The sequence below is a fragment of the Copidosoma floridanum genome, unplaced genomic scaffold (genome assembly GCF_036245765.1).
Source record: "Copidosoma floridanum isolate Cflo_tuat_1 unplaced genomic scaffold, Cflo_Japanese_pri ptg000030l, whole genome shotgun sequence".
Taxonomy (NCBI): domain Eukaryota; kingdom Metazoa; phylum Arthropoda; class Insecta; order Hymenoptera; family Encyrtidae; genus Copidosoma; species Copidosoma floridanum.
In genome coordinates, this window is record NW_028321907.1 from 17,000,866 (window position 1) to 17,021,138 (window position 20,273).

Sequence of the window (20,273 nt, forward strand, 5' to 3'; positions counted from 1 at the left end):
TTAAAAAAATGTACGTATTTTGTGCAAAACGATGCAACATAATATACCGCGTGCATATAAAACGTATTGTACATTTGTGTGTAAATTTTTTTTTGTTATCTTTACAAAGTTTTATAATCATCAAAGCACGAATTAACGATAATCTAAAATTTGGAAAAACAGTTAATAACTCGAAATGTATATTGTATGTTTATTATTTTAATTTTAGAAGAGCGAGAGTTCAACGCCTCGGTGTCATTGAAGAACGCGCACAAAAAGGTCTGTCGGTTTCCATTGAAAATGTATATACAATGTGTATATACACATTGAAAAACAATCAAAGCTATCGTACGGGGGGGGAGGGGGGCTTTGAAGTGATTTCGAGTAAACGACGATAAAGTTACCGATGCGTCATTTTAAGATGGTGAATGTGTTTTTAGTGTGCTTCACTCATCATTTTTATTTTTACACCTCGTAAAAACAAAAGAGGTTTCTCCGAAATTCGACATGCTTTTGTGAATTCCAGTGATTTTCAACAACACCACCGATTTTCCGAAAGAGGCAAAAAAAGAACCACAATAATCGTTATCATCGTTATCTTCCGCGAAAGGAAAGAAAAATACATATGCCTTGGTTTACAACCCGGTGAATCACCGCGTATATATAGGAAAAGTACCTATATCGTACAATTTTGTTTTCGAAGAAAAAATTGCTATTGTATGAATGATATTGTATACGAGAGTCACGTTGCGTGTGGACTTACTCAAATTTATACATAGCATATTGTCACATTTGGTACATATACGTCAATTGTCACGTGTCCGTGGATTGTTGCGTATATACAACGACACACACGCGTGCCGATACATATATGGTTTTGATAAGAATACACACGATACCTACACATTATTCCCTGTATACTTTTCGTCCTTGCTCATGTCCTCTCGTGTCTCGCCGTCACCCCCCCCCCCCCCGTTACTCGTTCCCATTCGATTAAATGGCCAACAACGATATATTTATACATGTATATACACATTTTTTTTTTTTTTTTTATATTATAGTGTACTGACCTACTATGGGTATGTACACTGTCTTTAACATTTACATTGTCTTTTAACATGTCGTTTTTTCATCGTATCATTATACATTTCTCTTATTTTCGCTCGTCATTACATTTTCGTTCTTTATTATTCGCATATCATATCTTTTTTATCTCCCCGGTCACGCAGGACCGGTTATCGAGAAGCTCGTCACAATTCTTTATTTTTCAATCGCTTTTTTATTTTTATTTTTATTTTCATCTTAAAAACTAAATCTTTATCCTAAGTCGGTTTCATGAATTCGATACCCGGCAAGAACCATCAGAAAAAATCTGAGTACCCCAACCGGGAATCAAACCACGTATACACATACCAATCGACCTTTTTCCACTGAAAATTCCTTCCCCTCATTTTACGTAACGAGTACCACACACACACACACTGCTCCCTCTTATTAATTTTATTGCGTAAACATATACAAACGATAACGCTTGTTTTTTATTTTTGCAAACCAGTATTTATAATTATATACATCGCGTATTAATTAATTTTACTACAAAGTTTGAAGAATCAAGTCCATCGTGTAGGTCATAGCATCGCATATGGGCTATGATTCAAAATAAAGGAAAATATATAATACATATACGTATATTGAATGTAACAAATAACTTAATTGTACTTACCGCACATAAATGAATGATTTACGTTTCACTGTTTTACTCGTGTGTATAATTGCACTAAGTATGTGTTTAGGTATACTTGAAGAACGAAACAAAGCAAAGTGGCGATGATGATATTTTATCTCGAAACGCGCATACATCACATAAGTATATGGATGTCTCGTTGGATGTATTGTACACGTTATATTTTCCTTGGCCGATTAAAAAAAGTCCGTCTGACTAATTAAACTGTTGACTTTCTGATTCAAGTGAACGAACGAATCGTTCATGTTGCAACGGGGCACTATATATACAACATATATAATTATCGAAAGACAGAGAGAGCATCAATTCCCAAGCGAATATAATGTCACGTACAAATACGTTTATTGTGTGTACTGTGTGCAAAATCATTGCAAAACGTGCACAAAGTCTCTATAATATATACTTATCATAAACTATATGTATAGACACGTGTCAGCTTAAATAATATATTATGCAATCCAAACGAGATGGCGATGGGCTCGCGAGAGAAAAACTTTGTGCAACCGCGCACTCGGTGCGTGATATTATGTATCCACTACGAGAGAACATATAATGCGCATACCTTGTACACACGTTAATTATCCTTCAGAACAACGTGCGGCATAACTAATTTTGTTCCGACCCAAGAAAATGTATACATATCAGAGAAAAGTGGAACGCGAGAGATCGGCTGACGCAACATTCGTGCCGATTCGAGCAACGGTTCTATACGGTACCAATTGTCTCTCATCGACGAAAACAAAAAAAAAATGGTCCATCCGTCAAACACACGCGCATCTTTAGTAAATTGGTAAAAAGATAGCATATTGTGTGCATGTGCGTATACTTGTACATTTACAGTATACGTGTATTATGTGGCGCGCAATTGTATGCTCGATGTGCATGCAGTGGCTGCTTGATAAATAACCAACCGATCGCAATCCGGTTAATCATTGATTTTTACCTCCTTTGTACATTTATATACATACATATACAAGTATGCTTATTATATACACTTGTTTATGCCCTATACATATATATGTATATACAAATGGGCGTACACGTGCGTACGTCCGCACGTTTGATGAATCACAAAGTTGCGTATGAATTCCGAGTGAATCGGAATGAAAAGCTGGGATAATTGGCATACAAAGCTGTTGTGTACAATTTATCTGTAATAATGTCAAATGGAATTGCTCATGGATATACATATGTGTATAGGTGAACTGTGGATGAGCGACAAAAGATCTGCATATCGATCGATGCAAGTGTCCCTTTCCGACTTTGACGCAATATATAACATGTTACCGATTCCTATATTGTGTACATGTATAAGCCGATATACCGTTTGTGCATCTATATATATTATACCCATCCAAGTATTGAAGTGTCGTTGCGCGAATACTTACAACACACGATGTTTTTTTTTTTAAATTCACGCTTATTTTACTCTATACATTGTGGTTTTTACATGGAGTTGCAAAGCGAACCCACAGCGGTGACGTGTACTTTAATTCTTAAAGGGCACAAAAGACAAAAGCGAAAAGTGTGTTGTTGTTTGTTTCTTTCGAGCGCCGTCACGTTAATTACACGTCACAACTTACGCAACAAGATTATTATGTGTTTTTTTGTGAATTACACTGAAATAAGAATTAACTCTCTTTCGTCTACATGATATTGCGCGCAATTGGGTTTTTTTTTCTGGGGCCGTATAATTCCGTAACCACATATACACACACGACTGTACACTCGCACAATTATTTGTTGATTGTAACATACCTAGTTGGTGAGTTTTTTCTGTGCTGCTCAATCAACGCAATAAATAAATGTTTTTTTTAATAATTTATATATATGTATATGCGTGACGAGGAAGGGGGCACGTAGTTTTTTTACGATACACACAAAAGCCAGATGCATATTCATATATGGGGAGATACACATTGAAATGTGACACAACAACGGTAAGTATATAATATGACCCCATAAAAAAACTAACTTTTCTATAAAGTAAAAGGTAAGGCGAGTTTGATGTGGTTCAAATACATCCAAAATAATCATGTTTACAAAACTAATAACGTTATGCAATGAAACAAAAGTTATTTTCATAGCAAAGACTACAGTATCTCCAAGTGTTTCAGTTAACATGTTTCTAATGCTACTTATTTGAAAATATTTGGCGAAGTGAAATATTTAAAAAGTAATAAGATCAATAAAAAATAGTCAATTTTGTTGCCACGTCAAAGAGTTATTATAAACATGAAATTATTCATCACTAGAATGAATATCTTAATTAAAATATGTAATTGAATAAAAATTTTTTCACATAATAATTGAACGTTTGAAAAGTAATGAGATCAGTTAAAATTAGTCAAGTTTATTGATACATCAAAGAGTTATAATTTACTAAAAATTATTCAGTATTAAAATGAATATCTTTATAAAAATATCTGACGAGTGCATTAAAAATTTTACAAAACGAAATGGAAGATTTAGAAAGTAATGAGATATAAAAGAAATAGTCAAGTTTTTGACATTACACATATTGTAATACTTGAATAAGGTACGTATTAATTTTTATAATACTTTTAAGGTACTGAATAACAAATAGTCAAGCCTAATGTTTTATTTTCATTATAAATGCAAAAAATGTCAATATTTTGGAAAGTTAATAAATCTGTATAATTTGCCGGCCCGGGTTTATACTGTTTTTTAGCAAACAATTAAAATAACGTTTAGAAAAAAAAATTATTGTAAATTTATATATGAATATATGTGATCAGGCATATGATAGCTCCATGGGTAGCGTGCCTGCTCACAGATCCTAATGGCCGGGGTTCAAATTCCATAAAAAAACTAACTTTGGAAAAAATTTTCATTATTAAATTAGAATTTTTTCGGCATGGGAGTTGAGCCTTTCAAACAACCTACAGCTCCTTCTACAGTTAAACCCTTCGCTTTTTAATAAAGTTGTTACAATATTTTACTGTATGCCTAAGTACACTATATACGTGTCAAAAGCCATGTCTGAGCCTTTGGGCGATGATGAACATAAAAAAAAAAATGTGTTACATGGGCTATTACATTACATGGGCTGTAAAACAATGGCTTACGTGCAGTTAGTTAAAGACTTATTTGCGTGCTAACATTTTTATTCATTTACTTGGCTTCATAGTACAAATAATTTCTAAAGCCTATAAGTATTTTTTATGTCTGTACAAAGCTTTGACGTTTTAGGCAATGTACAAAAAATATTATTTTATTTTAATGGAACAAGGTCTTGAATCCATAAAACTAGCATTACAGATTATGAATAAGTTATTTTAAACTCTTATGCTTTTAATTTACTAACAATAGTGAAAGATTTATTTCGTAACCAAGCGAATATTTCAAATAAGACTTTTTTCAAAAATTGATTTATTTATAAACTTTTTCCATAAGTAGTTAGGATTTTTAACGTCAAGAACAGTATAAACCCGGGCCGGCAAATTATACAGATTTATTAACTTTCCAAAATATTGACATTTTTTGCTTTTATAATGAAAATAAAACATTAGGCTTTACTATTTGTTATTCAGTACCTTAAAAGTATTATAAAAATTAATACATACCTTATTCAAGTATTACAATATTTTTAATGTCAAAATTTTCTATTTCTTTTATATCTCATTACTTTCTAAATCTTCCATTTCGTTTTGTAAAATTTTTAATGCACTCGTCAGATATTTTTATAAAGATATTCATTTTAATACTGAATAATTTTTAGTAAATTATAACTCTTTGATGTATCAATAAACTTGACTAATTTTAACTGATCTCATTACTTTTCAAACGTTCAATTATTATGTGAAAAAATTTTTATTTAACTACATATTTTAATTAAGATATTCATTCTAGTGATGAATAATTTCATGTTTATAATAACTCTTTGACGTGGCAACAAAATTGACTATTTTTTGTTGATCTTATTACTTTTTAAATATTTCACTTCGCCAAATATTTTCAAATAAGTAGCATTAGAAACATGTTAACTGAAACACTTGGAGATATTGTAGTCTTTGCTATGAAAATAACTTTTGTTTCACTGCATAACGTTATTAGTTTTGTAAACATGATTATTTTGGATGTATTTGAAACACATCAAACTCGCCTAATCTTTTACTTTATAGAAAAGTTAGTTTTTTTATGGGGATTTCAGTTATTTTTTGTAAATTTTGTAAGACAATCTATTATGTAAAAAATTGAATATTAAAATTTGTAGAAATTACTGATTATTACTATTATTTTTTTTTAATAATATTTTTATTAATAATATATTAAAGTCGTAATTATTTTTCAATCAATTTAAAACACTTCAAACTCGCCTAACACTTTATTTTATATGAAAGTAATTTTTTTATGGAGATTTTAGTTTTTTTTTAAACTTTTTAAGTCAATCTATTATTTTAAAAATTGAATATAAGGGTTTATACCATTTATTGATTATTGCATGATTTTTAAATAGAAATTTTTTAAATGACCTACATGAGCGTACAGATTTTGTTGACGTAAATTGTTTTCTTTTTTTAATTTTCCTTTTTTTTATTTAACTTATTAAAGTATTTTTAATTTGTTCTAATAATAAAATATAAAGATCTTTAGCACCTCTTGGTGCTTATTTTTTGACAACATTATCATCATTGTTATGAAACGACTGGTTTTTTTGTCGCATCATATTTGTGTGACCTTGTGATGTAGTACCGTGGTGAAATACTCCATTTATAACCTGATACTTTTTACTATTTATATCTATTTTACATGTCGGTATCGCATTTATTTTGAAGTTCATCATTTTAACAAAACCTTTATCAGTTTTTTCATATAACATTAATTGTAAAATTACTACAGTATTACTGATTGTTAAATCTAGTTTTTAAATTTTTTTTAAGCGACATCCATTATCACAATAACTTTCAATTTCTTGCCAATTTCCAATATTGTAATCTATAAGTTCTTGAAGTGTACAGATTCGAGAATCCTCTGGCAAAGAAAGAGTAACAATATAATTAGATGTCTCACTATGGTGTCGTTCGTCGCAACCAGGACACCTGATTGTTACACTTTGTTCGTTTTTTAAAACATTTTTCAATATAAGTGATTTATTACATAGACTTAATAAAAACTCAGCGGCATCTTGCTGCTTACTTGTTGTGTTATACATACAGTGCAACTGTGCATCTTTCTGCGCAATATTGATTTCTACGCTCTTTAAGAAAATCTGCTAAGATATTGATTTCTACGCACTAAGGAAATCAGTACAATGTATAGCCCAAGTGCGACTAACTTCAAGGTCTATCCATGCAACAGATTCCTGAAACTCACTATTGTGTTCGTATAATATATATTTGGATGTATACATTAATAATTAATAATCAGGAATTTGTAAATATTGTATGCACAAATATATATACATACTTTAAATGATACTTTACAGAGCTTTAAGACCCTAAGAACGAGTTGACTATACGTTGACACAGTAAATCGATAGTATCGATATCTTTGTAGCCAGTATGCGGCCAACTTAACGGTCTAGTCATGGCAAACTGAGGAAGGAGAAAGAAATTTTGTTTGACCATGCATCTCATTATCATGTTTTAATAGTTTTCCTACAAATATTATTGTTGAGAATCATAGTTGAACACACAAAATGTAATATTGCATAAAAAAATTTTTAGTAATATAATGATGAGTATTTTTTTTCATTTATTGAAAATTCGATATTCGAATATAGAAGTAAATAGTGTACGCGGTAGCCACGGCATTGTCATCGTCAGCTTCTCAAACTCGCCTTCGTGGCGCGACCGCGCCACTTGATATATCGTTATATATTGTAAATAACGTGTGAAAGCGCGTGCACGTGAGAAAAAGAGGGACACAGCAGAGAAGTATTTGTACTTGTGTACTTATCGGAAGCATATATATATATATATATAACAATAATCAACGACTTTGGCCTTTTGTTTTAAACTTGATCCACTGTACAGCAACCACTGCCGGCTCTCGTAATTTCAACAAACCTAACATCTGTACTAAAATTGCATCTTAAATTTTATTTCGAGAAAAACGAGCAAACAAAAAACTGCGGTGGAATTTCCACTTGTTCCCTCAAAATACACGTTCTCCTTGCAGATGTATAGGTATATGTGTAGAACAAACAAAAAATATCCGTTTACATATATTTTTACACTATGTACGCAATAAGTTGTATCATCATCGTACAGCGTAAGCATGTTATTTGCATTACACGACCGGGTGACAAATAAGAAATAATTCGATTAGCCGTATAATTAGATTTAAAAGGACACATACCTGTGCACGGACGCAACGTAAAGGTCGTCGATGGCGTCGCGGGCTACGGGCTATTTTTTTACACGCTAAACTTGAATTAAATGAAAGAAAATGAAATAAAGTAAAATCGATGTCGTTGAATAGATCGAGTACTCATGCGTTGTATGTATACATAAAATACTTGGTATTATCTTTGCAAAGCGAGGAAATAAAGAAAAAAAAAAAAAAAAAAAAACGATAAGACGCTAGTTACATAAAGTGATTAAGTTTGAGTGTTGTTGTTTATTTGCGTTTACGGGGTATATCCCGGACTTATTAGACGACGGGAGAAAAAATACTTTCATGATGACGATCGGCGTTTTTCCTTATCGGCTTAGAAAATTCCATCACCAAGTGCGATCGGTCAGTATGTTACAAACGTTTCCGTTCCATACTCACGGCGTATCGTGAGTATGGAGCACACGTTCGAGTGGAATTTTATCTTTGTTTTTTTTTTTTTTTTCAGACTATTTTATGATTAAGACAATGCCTGGAAACAACACTACCGATATCTGTACGCTTGTTTTTTTTTTTTGGCGTTTCGCTTAAGGCGTTAGGGATAAGAACAAAGAATGACAAAAAAACAACGCACGGTATTTTCTAATATGTTCACGAATCGTTTCGCGGGAAATTTGTTCACAACGTATATCCTAGCCATTTGAAACATTGTATCATTAAAATTTTTTTTCTTTTTTTATTTGCTTTTTAATACGCATTGGAGCGTTGAACAAGAAAAAAAATATTATCAGTATACTATACCTTTGACGGCGCCCAGAGCCAATACATTGATGAAAAAATTCTTTTACCCTTCACGACTCAAGAATTACACATGAAGGCCTTTTTGAGAACTCTAGTAAGAGCATGTGTAAAAGTATTTCTAGCTGTTGTAGTGGTCGTTCAGAATAAAAAAAAAAAAAAAAGAAAATATGAAAATGCCTTGCGGCAATTGATTTTGAGTGAGGTCAAGTGGCCGATGATGAATAATATACACCTACTCCTGGGTATATATGCAAATTGGATTGTTTGAATCGAGTTAAACATGTGTACTCGAAAAAAACAAGTTTTTACAAGCTTGGATTTTGTTGCTTGATGATTCATTTTATTTGTTTATTTTATTTTTTTTTTTTGTAAAACCACTCGTATACGTATCTATACATCATATTTGCTGTGCAATGCACGTATACAGGTATGTACAAATCGTAAAGGAAAATTCCAGGTGAAAGGTATATAATCACAAGAGAGATAATGCGCTGTGCGCGAGTAATTGGTCAGAAATGTTTTTCTCCAGTCACTTTAATTTCTACAGCAACACAGTTAACGAAACACTTTTATACGTTAGCTTGAAGCTAGCAACTACTTTTATATACATGTGTAAAGTTTGAGGGGAAAAAAAAGTTGCTGTAAATTAATGATTTATTGCATACATGTATATAAAATATATACGCATACGTGGTATAGATGGAGAGAGGGAGCACACAACATGATGATTGGCTTAGTATATGCTGTCTCGACTTTGTGAAATCCGAATCGTATAGCTATATACTTGGAGCACGTCGCAAATGAAAAATATCAGAGCGGACGCATGAAGCAAAACCTTCTCGCCGTATAAACATACCACAGTTGTTTTGATCTAGAAAAATCATTGAATTTTTACTGGATCGGTGTGGATATCGATTTGCGCTTACACCCACATTATGTTATGACATTCGTACATTTGTTGCGTTAATTATGTCATTAATATACCTGATAATGGATCTACAACACATATTTGTGAGATATTTGGATGAAAAAAATAAATAAATAAACTGAACAAAACAAAAGATAATTAAGGTAACAACTTACGTGCATTGGCAGCTGGTGTTGCGCGAGAGTGTGACTTTTACTTACCCATTATTATGTGTCTTTGTACCTTTGGGTGGCCAGACAGACGACCTTGACAAAGTAATTTTATACATATATACTTGAGCCGTACGTGTATATTTTCTCTCACTGTACGGCATTAATTTACCTTAAAATGTTTTACTTTCGCAAAATTGGGCAATGCATGCTCGAGTGCACCTATATCTACAATTATTTATTAGTCATACACAATGCGATGATATTTGGGTCCATATTTCTAAAACAACGTACGATTAATAATAATAATAATAATAATAATAATAATAACAATAGTGAAATTGTTTTTGGCTCTAAATGTCCGGCTACTAACAATAAATTATGCGTTCGTGATTTAAATGTATTATTCGTTAAGAATGTCTATTTGTGGCCAATATTTTTTCAGACATACCTACTTAATTTACCAGCTGATCGCGCGAGAGCATTGACGTACTTACTTGGTGAAATAAAAAAAAAAACAATAATAATAATCCTCTCCTCTTCTTCCCCTCGATTGACTCGATTCCTCACACCGTTAGTAACACAGACACGATACACGCATATACACCGTAAATATGTGTGAATCAATCAACTCTTCTGACAAAGTGGGGGAGTTTGTAACGTCACGCGCTAGACGGTCGTCGAGAGAGCTCGAGAGAGCAAGGGGGGAAGGAGAAAGAAAGAAAGAGGGGAAGAACCTGGCGTGCGCGGGCTTAAAGGTGCGCTGGCGCGGCGTCGGTTCAGTTCCTGCTTGGACTTCGGACACGTAGCACGAATCAGTCCGCCACTCGAGAGAGGACGAGTTTTTATTTGATTGGTGCGCTCATTGTATGGGTGAGTAATACCTCTTTTTCATTTTTTGCTCTTATCCCTTATTTATACTTATTTTCTGCACAACAAGAAAAACTGCAGAAACTAGGCGATTAGTACTATTAAGCTTCCAACTTTTCTTATTTACGTAACTGTACTGCATACAAATATGGAATTCTTGACACGTCAGCGCGTTCGGTATACCGTGTACTGCGTTGGCGTGTAGCCCACCCACGCGCTCACGTATCGCATTTTTATTTCTGTCTGTCTCGTGTCTATGTACAGGTATATACCCCACGACGAGACAGAGATATGATCGGATGATGCCCTTGTTGGGCGTCTGTACATTTTTTTAGGACAATAGGTGCCTCTCTGTATACTTACTTGCTCCTTCAAAAACTTAATTACGTTACGTAAAAGTTAGCTGCTGATCATACATCATATAGCCCGTGCTTTTTTTAACATCTACATGTTCGTCGCGTCCGTAGATATATGTGTGGTTTCAATGTAACGGGACACTTTGGCGTTGTTATCTTATCCATAATATTATATGTATATGTGTTACCTCGATGTGTGTAGTAGAAATGGCTTGGAGCTCGTGTTCGTGCAGCTTTTGTCTGCGCATAAACAAAGCCATGTTTTCGGAGCATGTCAGAAGAAACCAAACTGCTGGTTTTTGTTTTTGTACGTTTGTACTCCCGCGATCATTCCTCCCCCCCTCCGTGTTTTTTTTTTTTTATTTCTTACCTCTGTTATGCAAATATATTTTTTCAGTTCGATATACTTACTTATTTGTCGGTCGCAAAAACGAATCGTGATGGCTGACGTGCTCGTTCTAGTAAATTGAATCTAGTCACGCGCGTTCTCGTGCTCAAGGTTACGAAACGAAAGATCACGTGCCTTATTTGTATTCTTTTTCCTTTGGAGTGAAGAGTGTATTCTATACCTACTTTTTTATTTTTTATTTTTTGCACCCTGAGGTTTTTACTTGAGTATTTGTACACCCGATGACGCTAACTTTTACAATCAATCATGTAAAATGTTGAAATAACGTAGAAGCTTCAGATAAATGCAACGGTTTCGTTGATTGAAATGTTGTGTTGAACCAGTTGCTGAAAAAACATGATAAATTGTAGGAACAATTGATTAACTTTTAAATTAAATTTTCAGAGCGAGAGAAAAGTAAAAAAGTGTGCGAGAGCCCTGTGGAGCCAATAAGCAGCTTCAGGGATGAGCATGGCTATGTGCCAACGGTTGGCCGTTGGGGCAGCGAGTGGCCGAGTTGACTCGAACAGTCAGATGTTTGGTGCCAGCCGCAGGGGCAGGCACGCGGTCCCTGGATCAGGGGTGCACCGCTACCCCTGCCGGTCTGGGGCCATTATGAGTCGCCAACCCTGATCGTAGACACGGTCGAAGAGTATGAGGAACTAGCAAGCAGCGTTGAACTCGAAACTCGTCGCTTGATCAACGAGCAACGCTACGACACGGTTGACAATGTCTTGAGGTAAGTCGCCACACTTGCATATGACATTTATCATCAAAATACTTTAGTACAAAGAGACTGGCTAACATTTGTATTGTTCTTACAGATTCTACTCGGATTTCAAGAAGAGTGGAGAAAATAACTTGGAGCACTTCTACCGTAAATACCAGCCCCTCATTGTCAGTGGGCGTCACACGTGTGTCGGCCTTGGCTTCGAACTGTTGAACCGTATATGCGGTCTGAGCAAAAAGTTTCCTGGCTTAGCGAGTGGCCTTTACCTGGTGTCTTGCGAAGAAACTATCGGTGACATTGCCAGCTATGTTGGCGGTCCGCCTGCGGCTGATTCCGGCGAGAAGGAGCACGTCCTCGTTTGCCTGAAAATCGAGATCAACAAGCGCCGAGGTGTAATGCTCCTGGATCCAGGCTACCACATCGCCCGCGTGATAACCGTAATGGCGGATAAGTTATACCCGCACACGGGTTGGTTCACGCAGAGTGATGAGCCAGAGGGCAAAAAGGAGTACAATTACACGCTGTGCCAGACAGACCCGGACTACGTCGAGTGGCACGAAAGGAAAACTCGTCCCAGTGCCTTAGAGCAGACTCAGGTCGCTCTTATTTACGTGGCAAGGCCATATCTAACTGCCATCGACGTTACCCAGCGCCGAAATCTCGTTTACAACTACAGGAGCTTGCTAGCCAGGGACTTTAAGGGACACCTGGTTGCCGGTATCTACTTCCAAATTTCGCTCGATATGCCAGCCTTCAACATATTTTATCAGGCTAATCGCGGGAAAAAAAGAAAGAAGATTCCCTTTAGCAGATTCCTTGACCTCAATAACGTAAGCTACCTTCATCAAATTACTTAACAAACATACCAACGAAAAGGAAAATTGTTTCTATGTTGGCTTGTTTTTTTTATTTTCAGATCGAATTGGACAACGAGGAAAAAGAAATCTTTACAGAATGTGCTCGACTGTTAGGTATGACGCAGGAGGAGCTGAAGGAATTGCTCTTCACACTAGCAACTGTTTTGAATGACCAGTCCTTTACGAAACAGTTACTTACCATCAACGCTAAAATTAACACCTTAGCAAAAGATAATTAACAAATGATTACGCCCCCGAGCGTTTGTTGTGAAAGGAACATTGTTGTACCTTGTCTTTTTTTTGCTAGCTTTCCTCTTACTTTTAGTTTTTATTACTTAATGCGACTTCTTGTATTTTTCGTTCTAATTCAGCTTTTGGCTTTGGTGCAAGGGAAAATGTACTAAATTACTTTTATATTTATGTTACTTACATAGTATTATGTTAAATTTCAGTGTTATACATTTTTTTTTTTTTTTCTTATTTTACGTCTTGAAATTTTAATGGAAATAATGACGATGGTTACTTATGACTGGCATAACGCACCTGTTTAAATTTAGTTTAATGTCCTTGATTATTTTAACTTTGTAGGTTGCACCTATTCTTATTTTTTCACACGTGTATTTTCAATTTTACACGCTTTGTAAAATTTTATTTATTGGAATAAAGTTGGAAAGAGTACAAAAAATATGTGATCTAATACTTATTTTACTAATAATTAACATCAGAAATCCAGAACTACAGATTTTTATTACTCCTTTATAAATTACATGAGATTATATTTTCACATTCATTAGTTTACAGCATTTTCTAAGTACAATTGAAAAAACTGTTTAGTTGAAAAATTACATGATTCGAGAATACTCAATTTGAACACGATTTTTGCTTGATGGTTCACCAAAAAAGCTGGAAACTAAATGCTTACTTAAATGATATAATAAAATGTTTTATTTCTTTACATGGTTAGTAATACAATAAAAAAATAATTCGATAAGTATTGCGAAAAAATCAATTTAAATTTCATGGAACATTTACATGACTCATTAACGTTAGTATCGGTAAAATACTTTTTAGGAAAATCTTGCAACAAGCTAACATCGCTTTCTATTTTAATTTTAAATATTTAGAATCTTCGAAAGATTTCGGACATATGATTCTTAAATCGTTATTGAAGCAGACTAAAAATTATTTAAACACTACTGCACTTTGTTTCCATAAACTGATATCATTTGACATAAATATATTTCTACTGATACTTAGTCAAGAAATCAAATACTAGGCTTCATAAACTTTGAACATAAATACGTTGAGTAAAACGAGACTGTGACACGTTAAATCATGAGAATAGAAATAATCTTAAATTGATGTAATGTTGGATATAAATTAATAAACTATAGGTTCGAATTTTTTAAAATATTTTTCTAACACCCACAGTGATGATTTATCACCAGTTTCAAGCGCCATTTTTATTGTACTTCAAAAGTTTGAAATTAAAAAAAAAAAAAAAAAAAAAAAAAAACATTTCATACGGTCTTTACAAACGATTGGAACTTTATTTTTAATACAAAAGGAGTGAAATCATCAACTCCAGCCTCCAGCTAAATAATTTTTATATTTTCCTGGTCCAAGTTATACATTTCGGCAACTGTATTAAATATTTTAAAAAATTCATCTAGCCACCAGATACACTCTCAGAGGAATCGTTAGTTGTACGGGTTTCCTTTTTCGTTATCACGCGCACTCTCTCCAAGATTCTCAAAAGGAAACTATAGGAAAGCTCCAACTTGGACCAAGAGACTTGGCATAATCTTCGACAAAAGGCAACAACTGACAAGTTGCATAAAATAAAGAGATGAAAACGGAATAAGTAGGATGTATAACGTATAGTGCGTTGCCATCAAAGTCGCCTCTCGCAAAGAGTATGGAATCGTTCCCCCTTTATTTTTTCTTATTCATCACTAGTCGCTCCGTGGGAACGACGCTTGTGATTGGGGTTCTCAATTTCCTCGATATCGGGGCTGTGTTCTCGTTTTCGACCGGAACTGTTGCTGTGATTGTTGTTATTATTACTGCTGCTACTGCTCAGATCCTCGGGCAACTCTGACGACGGGGAAACCTTGGAAGTTGAACTAGACGTATTGGCGCTATTACTGGTACTGGTACTCTCAGCGGATCTTGAAAAAAAAAGTTGAAAAATTTTTCATGTTAAGCCCGCATTTGTGCACACGAACTTGGTGAATGATTTTAATGAAAATAGATTGTAAATTTGCACTTTGAGCTTATCTTCCATTTGATGAGCGTGTCAAGTAAAATTATTATGAGCACAATGAAATGATCTTGAGCATTGACAAAAAAGCATTGAAATCCTATTACTGACAGTTTCAAAAAAACTGTTTGTGATACACGACTACTTGCGTTATAAGTGTGTTAAGACATTTAAAACGTTCAAATCGAGACAGCACTTTGCCTTAAAAATTAGGATGGTTAGCGAGAAGTGTTAAATTCAAGCAAAGGCTCATAGCCAGTCAGTAATTGGATTTTAATTACTTCTTATTGACAAATTCAGAGTTGGTAAAATATATTTTGATTTTTCAAGTACTTATAAGTCATCTCATAAAATAACCTAATTTCGTTTTTCGTAAGCGAGTATTTTGTATACTCTAAACTTGTCAATTTTGGCATTGTTTCAGGCTGGCATGGTACATTTTGTAAAACAGGAAAATAGGTATACAGTAGACTTTAACAGCCTGGCCGGAAAACTTTCTTTTCCTGACGTTTCCAGACGAGACTGGTACAAGAAAAAAAAAAAAAAAGAAAAAAAAAAAAAAAAAAATCGGAAAAAGGAGCATTAAGATTCTACCGCAGGTTTAACTTTTTTTTTAAAAAACAAGAAATGGTTTAACGTAATGCTAGTACTTACGATGCGCAAGCGTCACCGCGTACTATGCTTTTTACATGAAATTATTTGTGGCTGTACCTGCAATTCATATAAAAACAAGATATTCCATACCAGTTTCTCAGCTTCTAGCAGAATTATAAATTATTGTGTTATAAGTGCGATTTCGTCAAAACGTGTAGAACGGGAAGTATCAATTGAAATGGTGCATGTACTTTTTCTTTTTTGTTTCTCATAACTCACAGCTTTGATTGTCATTTTTTGTTATTTGCTTGCTATGCGGGTTAGTAATTTCTTTTTTTTTTTTATTTTTTTTTTTATTAGAAAACACGGTTTAATTTTCTTTATGCGTCGCAGTCTTTCTATCACTGATACTTAAAGAGAAAATATTATAAAACTGACACTATTTATTAAACTCTCGAGATACTCATCTCAGAATCATTCAGCAAGGGCTTTTTTTTTCTTTTTAATTACCTATTTTGAATCCAACATAAGAAAGAAAAAAAACTAAGTACAACAATCTTTAGGTTGAATATTAATTGTGAAAGAGCCGACCGAAAAAAATCTAAACCTATGGTATATTTGTATATAAAAAGCGGATTTATAATTTATTGACTTTAAAAATACCGGACAAAGAAATAAGAGTGCCAAAAAGAGAGAAATATGCACTTTACTGGCATGTATAAGTAGTAAATAAGTTTCTAGGTCAATTCTATGCTTAAGGGGTGGGGCAGATATTAAGAGCCACCAATTCTGCACATCGTGCAATACTTATGTTTATCAGATCTGTACTTCTGACGTGTTGTATAAGGATACGTCAATAGTGGCAGTAAATTTTTTGAGTGTAAGCAATTAAATTTGGCTCAAATGAAAAAATATTTTTCAAAAGTGTCAAATTCTTTGATATATGTATCTACAAGGTGAATCAACTAAATGTGAAAATCTACTTTCTAAATGTATAGAATAGAGCACATTGACTGCAGTCAAGTTTGCATGATTTTTAATCATATTAAAGTATTTAACTTTCATAAATAGGTATACATATGTGCCTCGGTTGACACAACTGCCAGCAAGAAAGAAAATTAGATTCACAATTATTTGCAACTTATGCATCGATTTTGCGAAAGTGAAGATGAGGCTGGTCATTGTCCCAAAATTTTTCCAGAAACTAAGTACAATCAGCATAATTATAGAAAGTGAAGCAACTTTTTGTCTTGTAACGCGATATTAGAATACTGATTTTCTTCTTTTATTATCGTTATCTATTAATGTTTTTGTGAAACCTACGCGAAAGAAACTCAAAACCGCATTTTGTAATATTTAAATCCTAAAGCTCACAAAAAATTAAAGCTGTATGGTTAGTTTTTAATGAAACAGTGTCTTGTATCGTTAATTCTAAAACAATCCACCTCAATTTCAAATTATTAGTATAGATATTGTGCGAAACAAAACTAACAATTTTTACGTAAAACTGAATAGCGTTAGAAAGATTTGCATAGTACACATTTAAATCCAAATTATAAATATATATGAAATAATTACTTAAAACTACAATAAAACTATTAAAAATATGTGACTCTATTAAGATTAAAAATAAATTTGCAAATTATGCTACACAACTATCAAAATCTACTCGTGCAATTGCAGACATTTAGAAAAAAATTTTTTTAAATCATAATTACAAGCATAGAAAACTTACCGAGAGGAATCTTTGTGTTTACTTTTACTTTTTTTAGACGAAAGTGCATTCTTGATTGTGCGCCGAGGTGCTGCTAATATTCTTGAAGATAGATTTTTACTTTGCTGATCACTATGAGGTACACCAAATATAATGGGCAGAATATCAACATGAATGAAATAAAGATAAATAAAAGTTAAAAAATAGTTGAGAAAAACAATCATAAAAAACTAAGCTGTGCAATAATTAAGTTTCTCAGCATCCACTAGAAATAGTTTACATGCATACTTGCTGTTTGCTTGCAAATTAAAAAAATTAAAAAAGTTTCTATTTGAAGTGTTGTTTATTACAATATTTTTCTATACACAATTCATAGGCAGAAAATGTTTAAATGTCGATATTTGATGGTATAATATTGAGGTTTCAAGAAATTTTTATCCACGGCGTTTCCTTTTTAATTTCTTGAATCTGTCAAGCAAGATAATGATTTAAAAAAACTTCAAAATACGTCTACAGAAATAATATACTCTACAAAGTATTTTTCTATTATAAGCGGCATTGGTAATAATACTACAAGTGCATTTAATTTACAGTGTGTATTACTTGGATAATTCCATATTGTTAGGAGAATTGTAGTTAACATGCCATTGATTACTCACCTTGGGGCTGTACTCGGCAAAGCCAGCTGCCTATTTGCCTGAGCTCTATCATACGAAGACCTGTAAGGAGAATTTCCAATGGCTCCCAATGACGATCTGGTTTTTGATTGCCATTCATGATTAAAAGTATCGACTTCCTCTAAAAAGGCAACAATTTAGAATCACTCCATGTTACAAATGGGAAAATGCATATATGAAACATATAATTTGCCTACCTTCGTCAAGGTTAATAAAATCTTGGTGCTCTTCTTGATCCCCAGTATACTCATTTTTTTCACGCTCAATTATATGTGCTCTTTCGCCAATGTGATGTCCAATTGCCAGTTTTCGTGTTCCAGTGCGTGAGTCGCTGACACTTTTTTTGGTTTCCTTAACACCTCCTGGTCCAGTTCGCGATGACATGGATTCTTGATAAACTTGTGGCCTGCCATCAGGACCAGTTGTCATGGTCATCATTGAACTACTGGTAAAGGAATGGCAATTTGGATTGGAATTGATGTTTTGCTGTAAAATATTAGTCATCAGTATAATAAGTAGCATATAGTCATAAAAATCAGTCTTTAATGAAAATATAAAAACTCACCAAATCTGAGAACATTCTGTTGAGGTTCATTCCCATGGATGGAAAGCCAAACGGCATCATTTGCATCCCTGGCATTTGAAGCTGTCTGTTTTGACTTTGGCCTCCCATTATTGCTGGCGGGCCAGCCATCATCCCAAAGGGATCAGCAAACATGGAATTCATCATGTTGTTCATTTGCTGCATGGACTGCATATGAGCTCTAAAATACACAATGATAAATAAAATTAATCTCTTGAATAGCTTTTTATACCTTCTACACCCAAACAAAAATTTTCCTGTTTTTATTTTATAACCCAAAAAATACATATGTTTGATTTCCATGGAAACAATCATGTACATATTTTGTCACATTATAGATTGAAAAAGAAACCTCATATATAGATGACGTATGTTGTACGGTTTGGTGTAAGCGCTTAAAAAATTAATATTGCAATAAACATGGCATCAGTAAAAGTAGCCACATGATACTAAGTTCGTTACAACGGTTAGCCAGAGATTGTAACCAAGAACTGATCCATCAATAATTACACATCAGAACATAAAATAACAGCCATGTCTGTGTTGTTGGCTTGTGTGGGTAAGTATTGGTCTATTAAAAGAACACAAATCAAATTGACAATATGCCCAGATTGAATGAACTCACCCGAAAAAGGGATCGTCCTCGAAATCGCCCATCAGCAAGCCAAAGCGCGACATTTTGCACCGCTTTTTTTTGGTACTTGGTACAGCTTACACCCACTGCACACACGACACTTTTAGACAATTCTCCTTCTTGTCCCTTTTCCGAACTCCGATCCGAATAGGTATAGATGCAACTGTAAGTATAGAGAGCACACGAGAAATTTTCGTGTGGACCAAAACCAAAATTTCTTGGTAATTCAGTTAAAGACACGTACCTATGTGTGTACACACGCTCGCTCTCTTTTTATCACGTTATCTGAGCTGCACTGACGTTTAATACTGAAGAAAGCTCTCTGTGCGTATAAAGTCTTAAATTGTTAAATAAGCACGTAATGTGTTAACATGCAATGGCGTAGGAAACAGTTTACATGCGCACAGCACATACAATGTTAAACGTAGCACGAATAGCCATCAAGTATCACGATATTCACGATTCACGATCATTCACTGCCCTCAAGCGCTCGGATCTGCCTTACCGAGAAAAGAAATTACTGGAAACTGATGGAATGTGCTCGACCAATAAGTAATAACTCGGTCGGTCAACCAACGTTGAACCATGGAAAGGGGGTCGGGGGGAGGGGGGTCGAGAAAATATCGAATCTAATTATCTAAACCAGCCGCGACTCTCACCAGATTGGAGAAACTTCATGATTCGAGGAGGTCCATAATGTTTTTTT

At 34.0% G+C, this 20,273-nt stretch overlaps 2 protein-coding genes across 5 annotated transcripts; one reads left to right on the forward strand and one right to left on the reverse strand.

The window, feature by feature from the left end:
* Positions 1-12,036: 12,036 nt before the first annotated feature.
* Positions 12,037-13,789, forward strand: LOC106645444 (uncharacterized; the record flags this gene model as incomplete). The annotated part of the gene is made up of 3 exons (XM_014361305.2): positions 12,037-12,254; positions 12,340-13,075; positions 13,162-13,789. Coding segments are annotated over 3 exons (1,134 nt in total), but the record flags the coding sequence as incomplete, so codon positions are not given.
* Positions 13,790-13,830: 41 nt separating this feature from the next.
* On the reverse strand, positions 13,831-20,051 carry Mlf (myeloid leukemia factor). 4 transcript variants are annotated; one of them, XM_089596659.1, is made up of 7 exons: positions 19,812-20,050; positions 19,559-19,730; positions 18,916-19,114; positions 18,548-18,836; positions 18,333-18,471; positions 17,695-17,805; positions 13,831-15,273 (listed from the first exon to the last, which is right to left on the reverse strand). In XM_089596659.1, exons 2-7 carry the CDS (start codon positions 19,609-19,611, stop codon positions 15,048-15,050), a joined length of 1,017 nt encoding a protein of 338 aa, XP_089452785.1. In that variant the 5' UTR covers positions 19,612-19,730; positions 19,812-20,050; the 3' UTR covers positions 13,831-15,047. The 4 variants fall into 4 exon arrangements, with proteins under 4 accessions (XP_089452785.1, XP_014216829.1, XP_089452786.1 ...); XM_089596661.1 differs by adding an exon at positions 16,020-16,076 and having other exon boundaries at positions 15,181-15,273; positions 19,559-20,051; XM_014361343.2 differs by having other exon boundaries at positions 19,559-20,050.
* Positions 20,052-20,273: the final 222 nt, after the last annotated feature.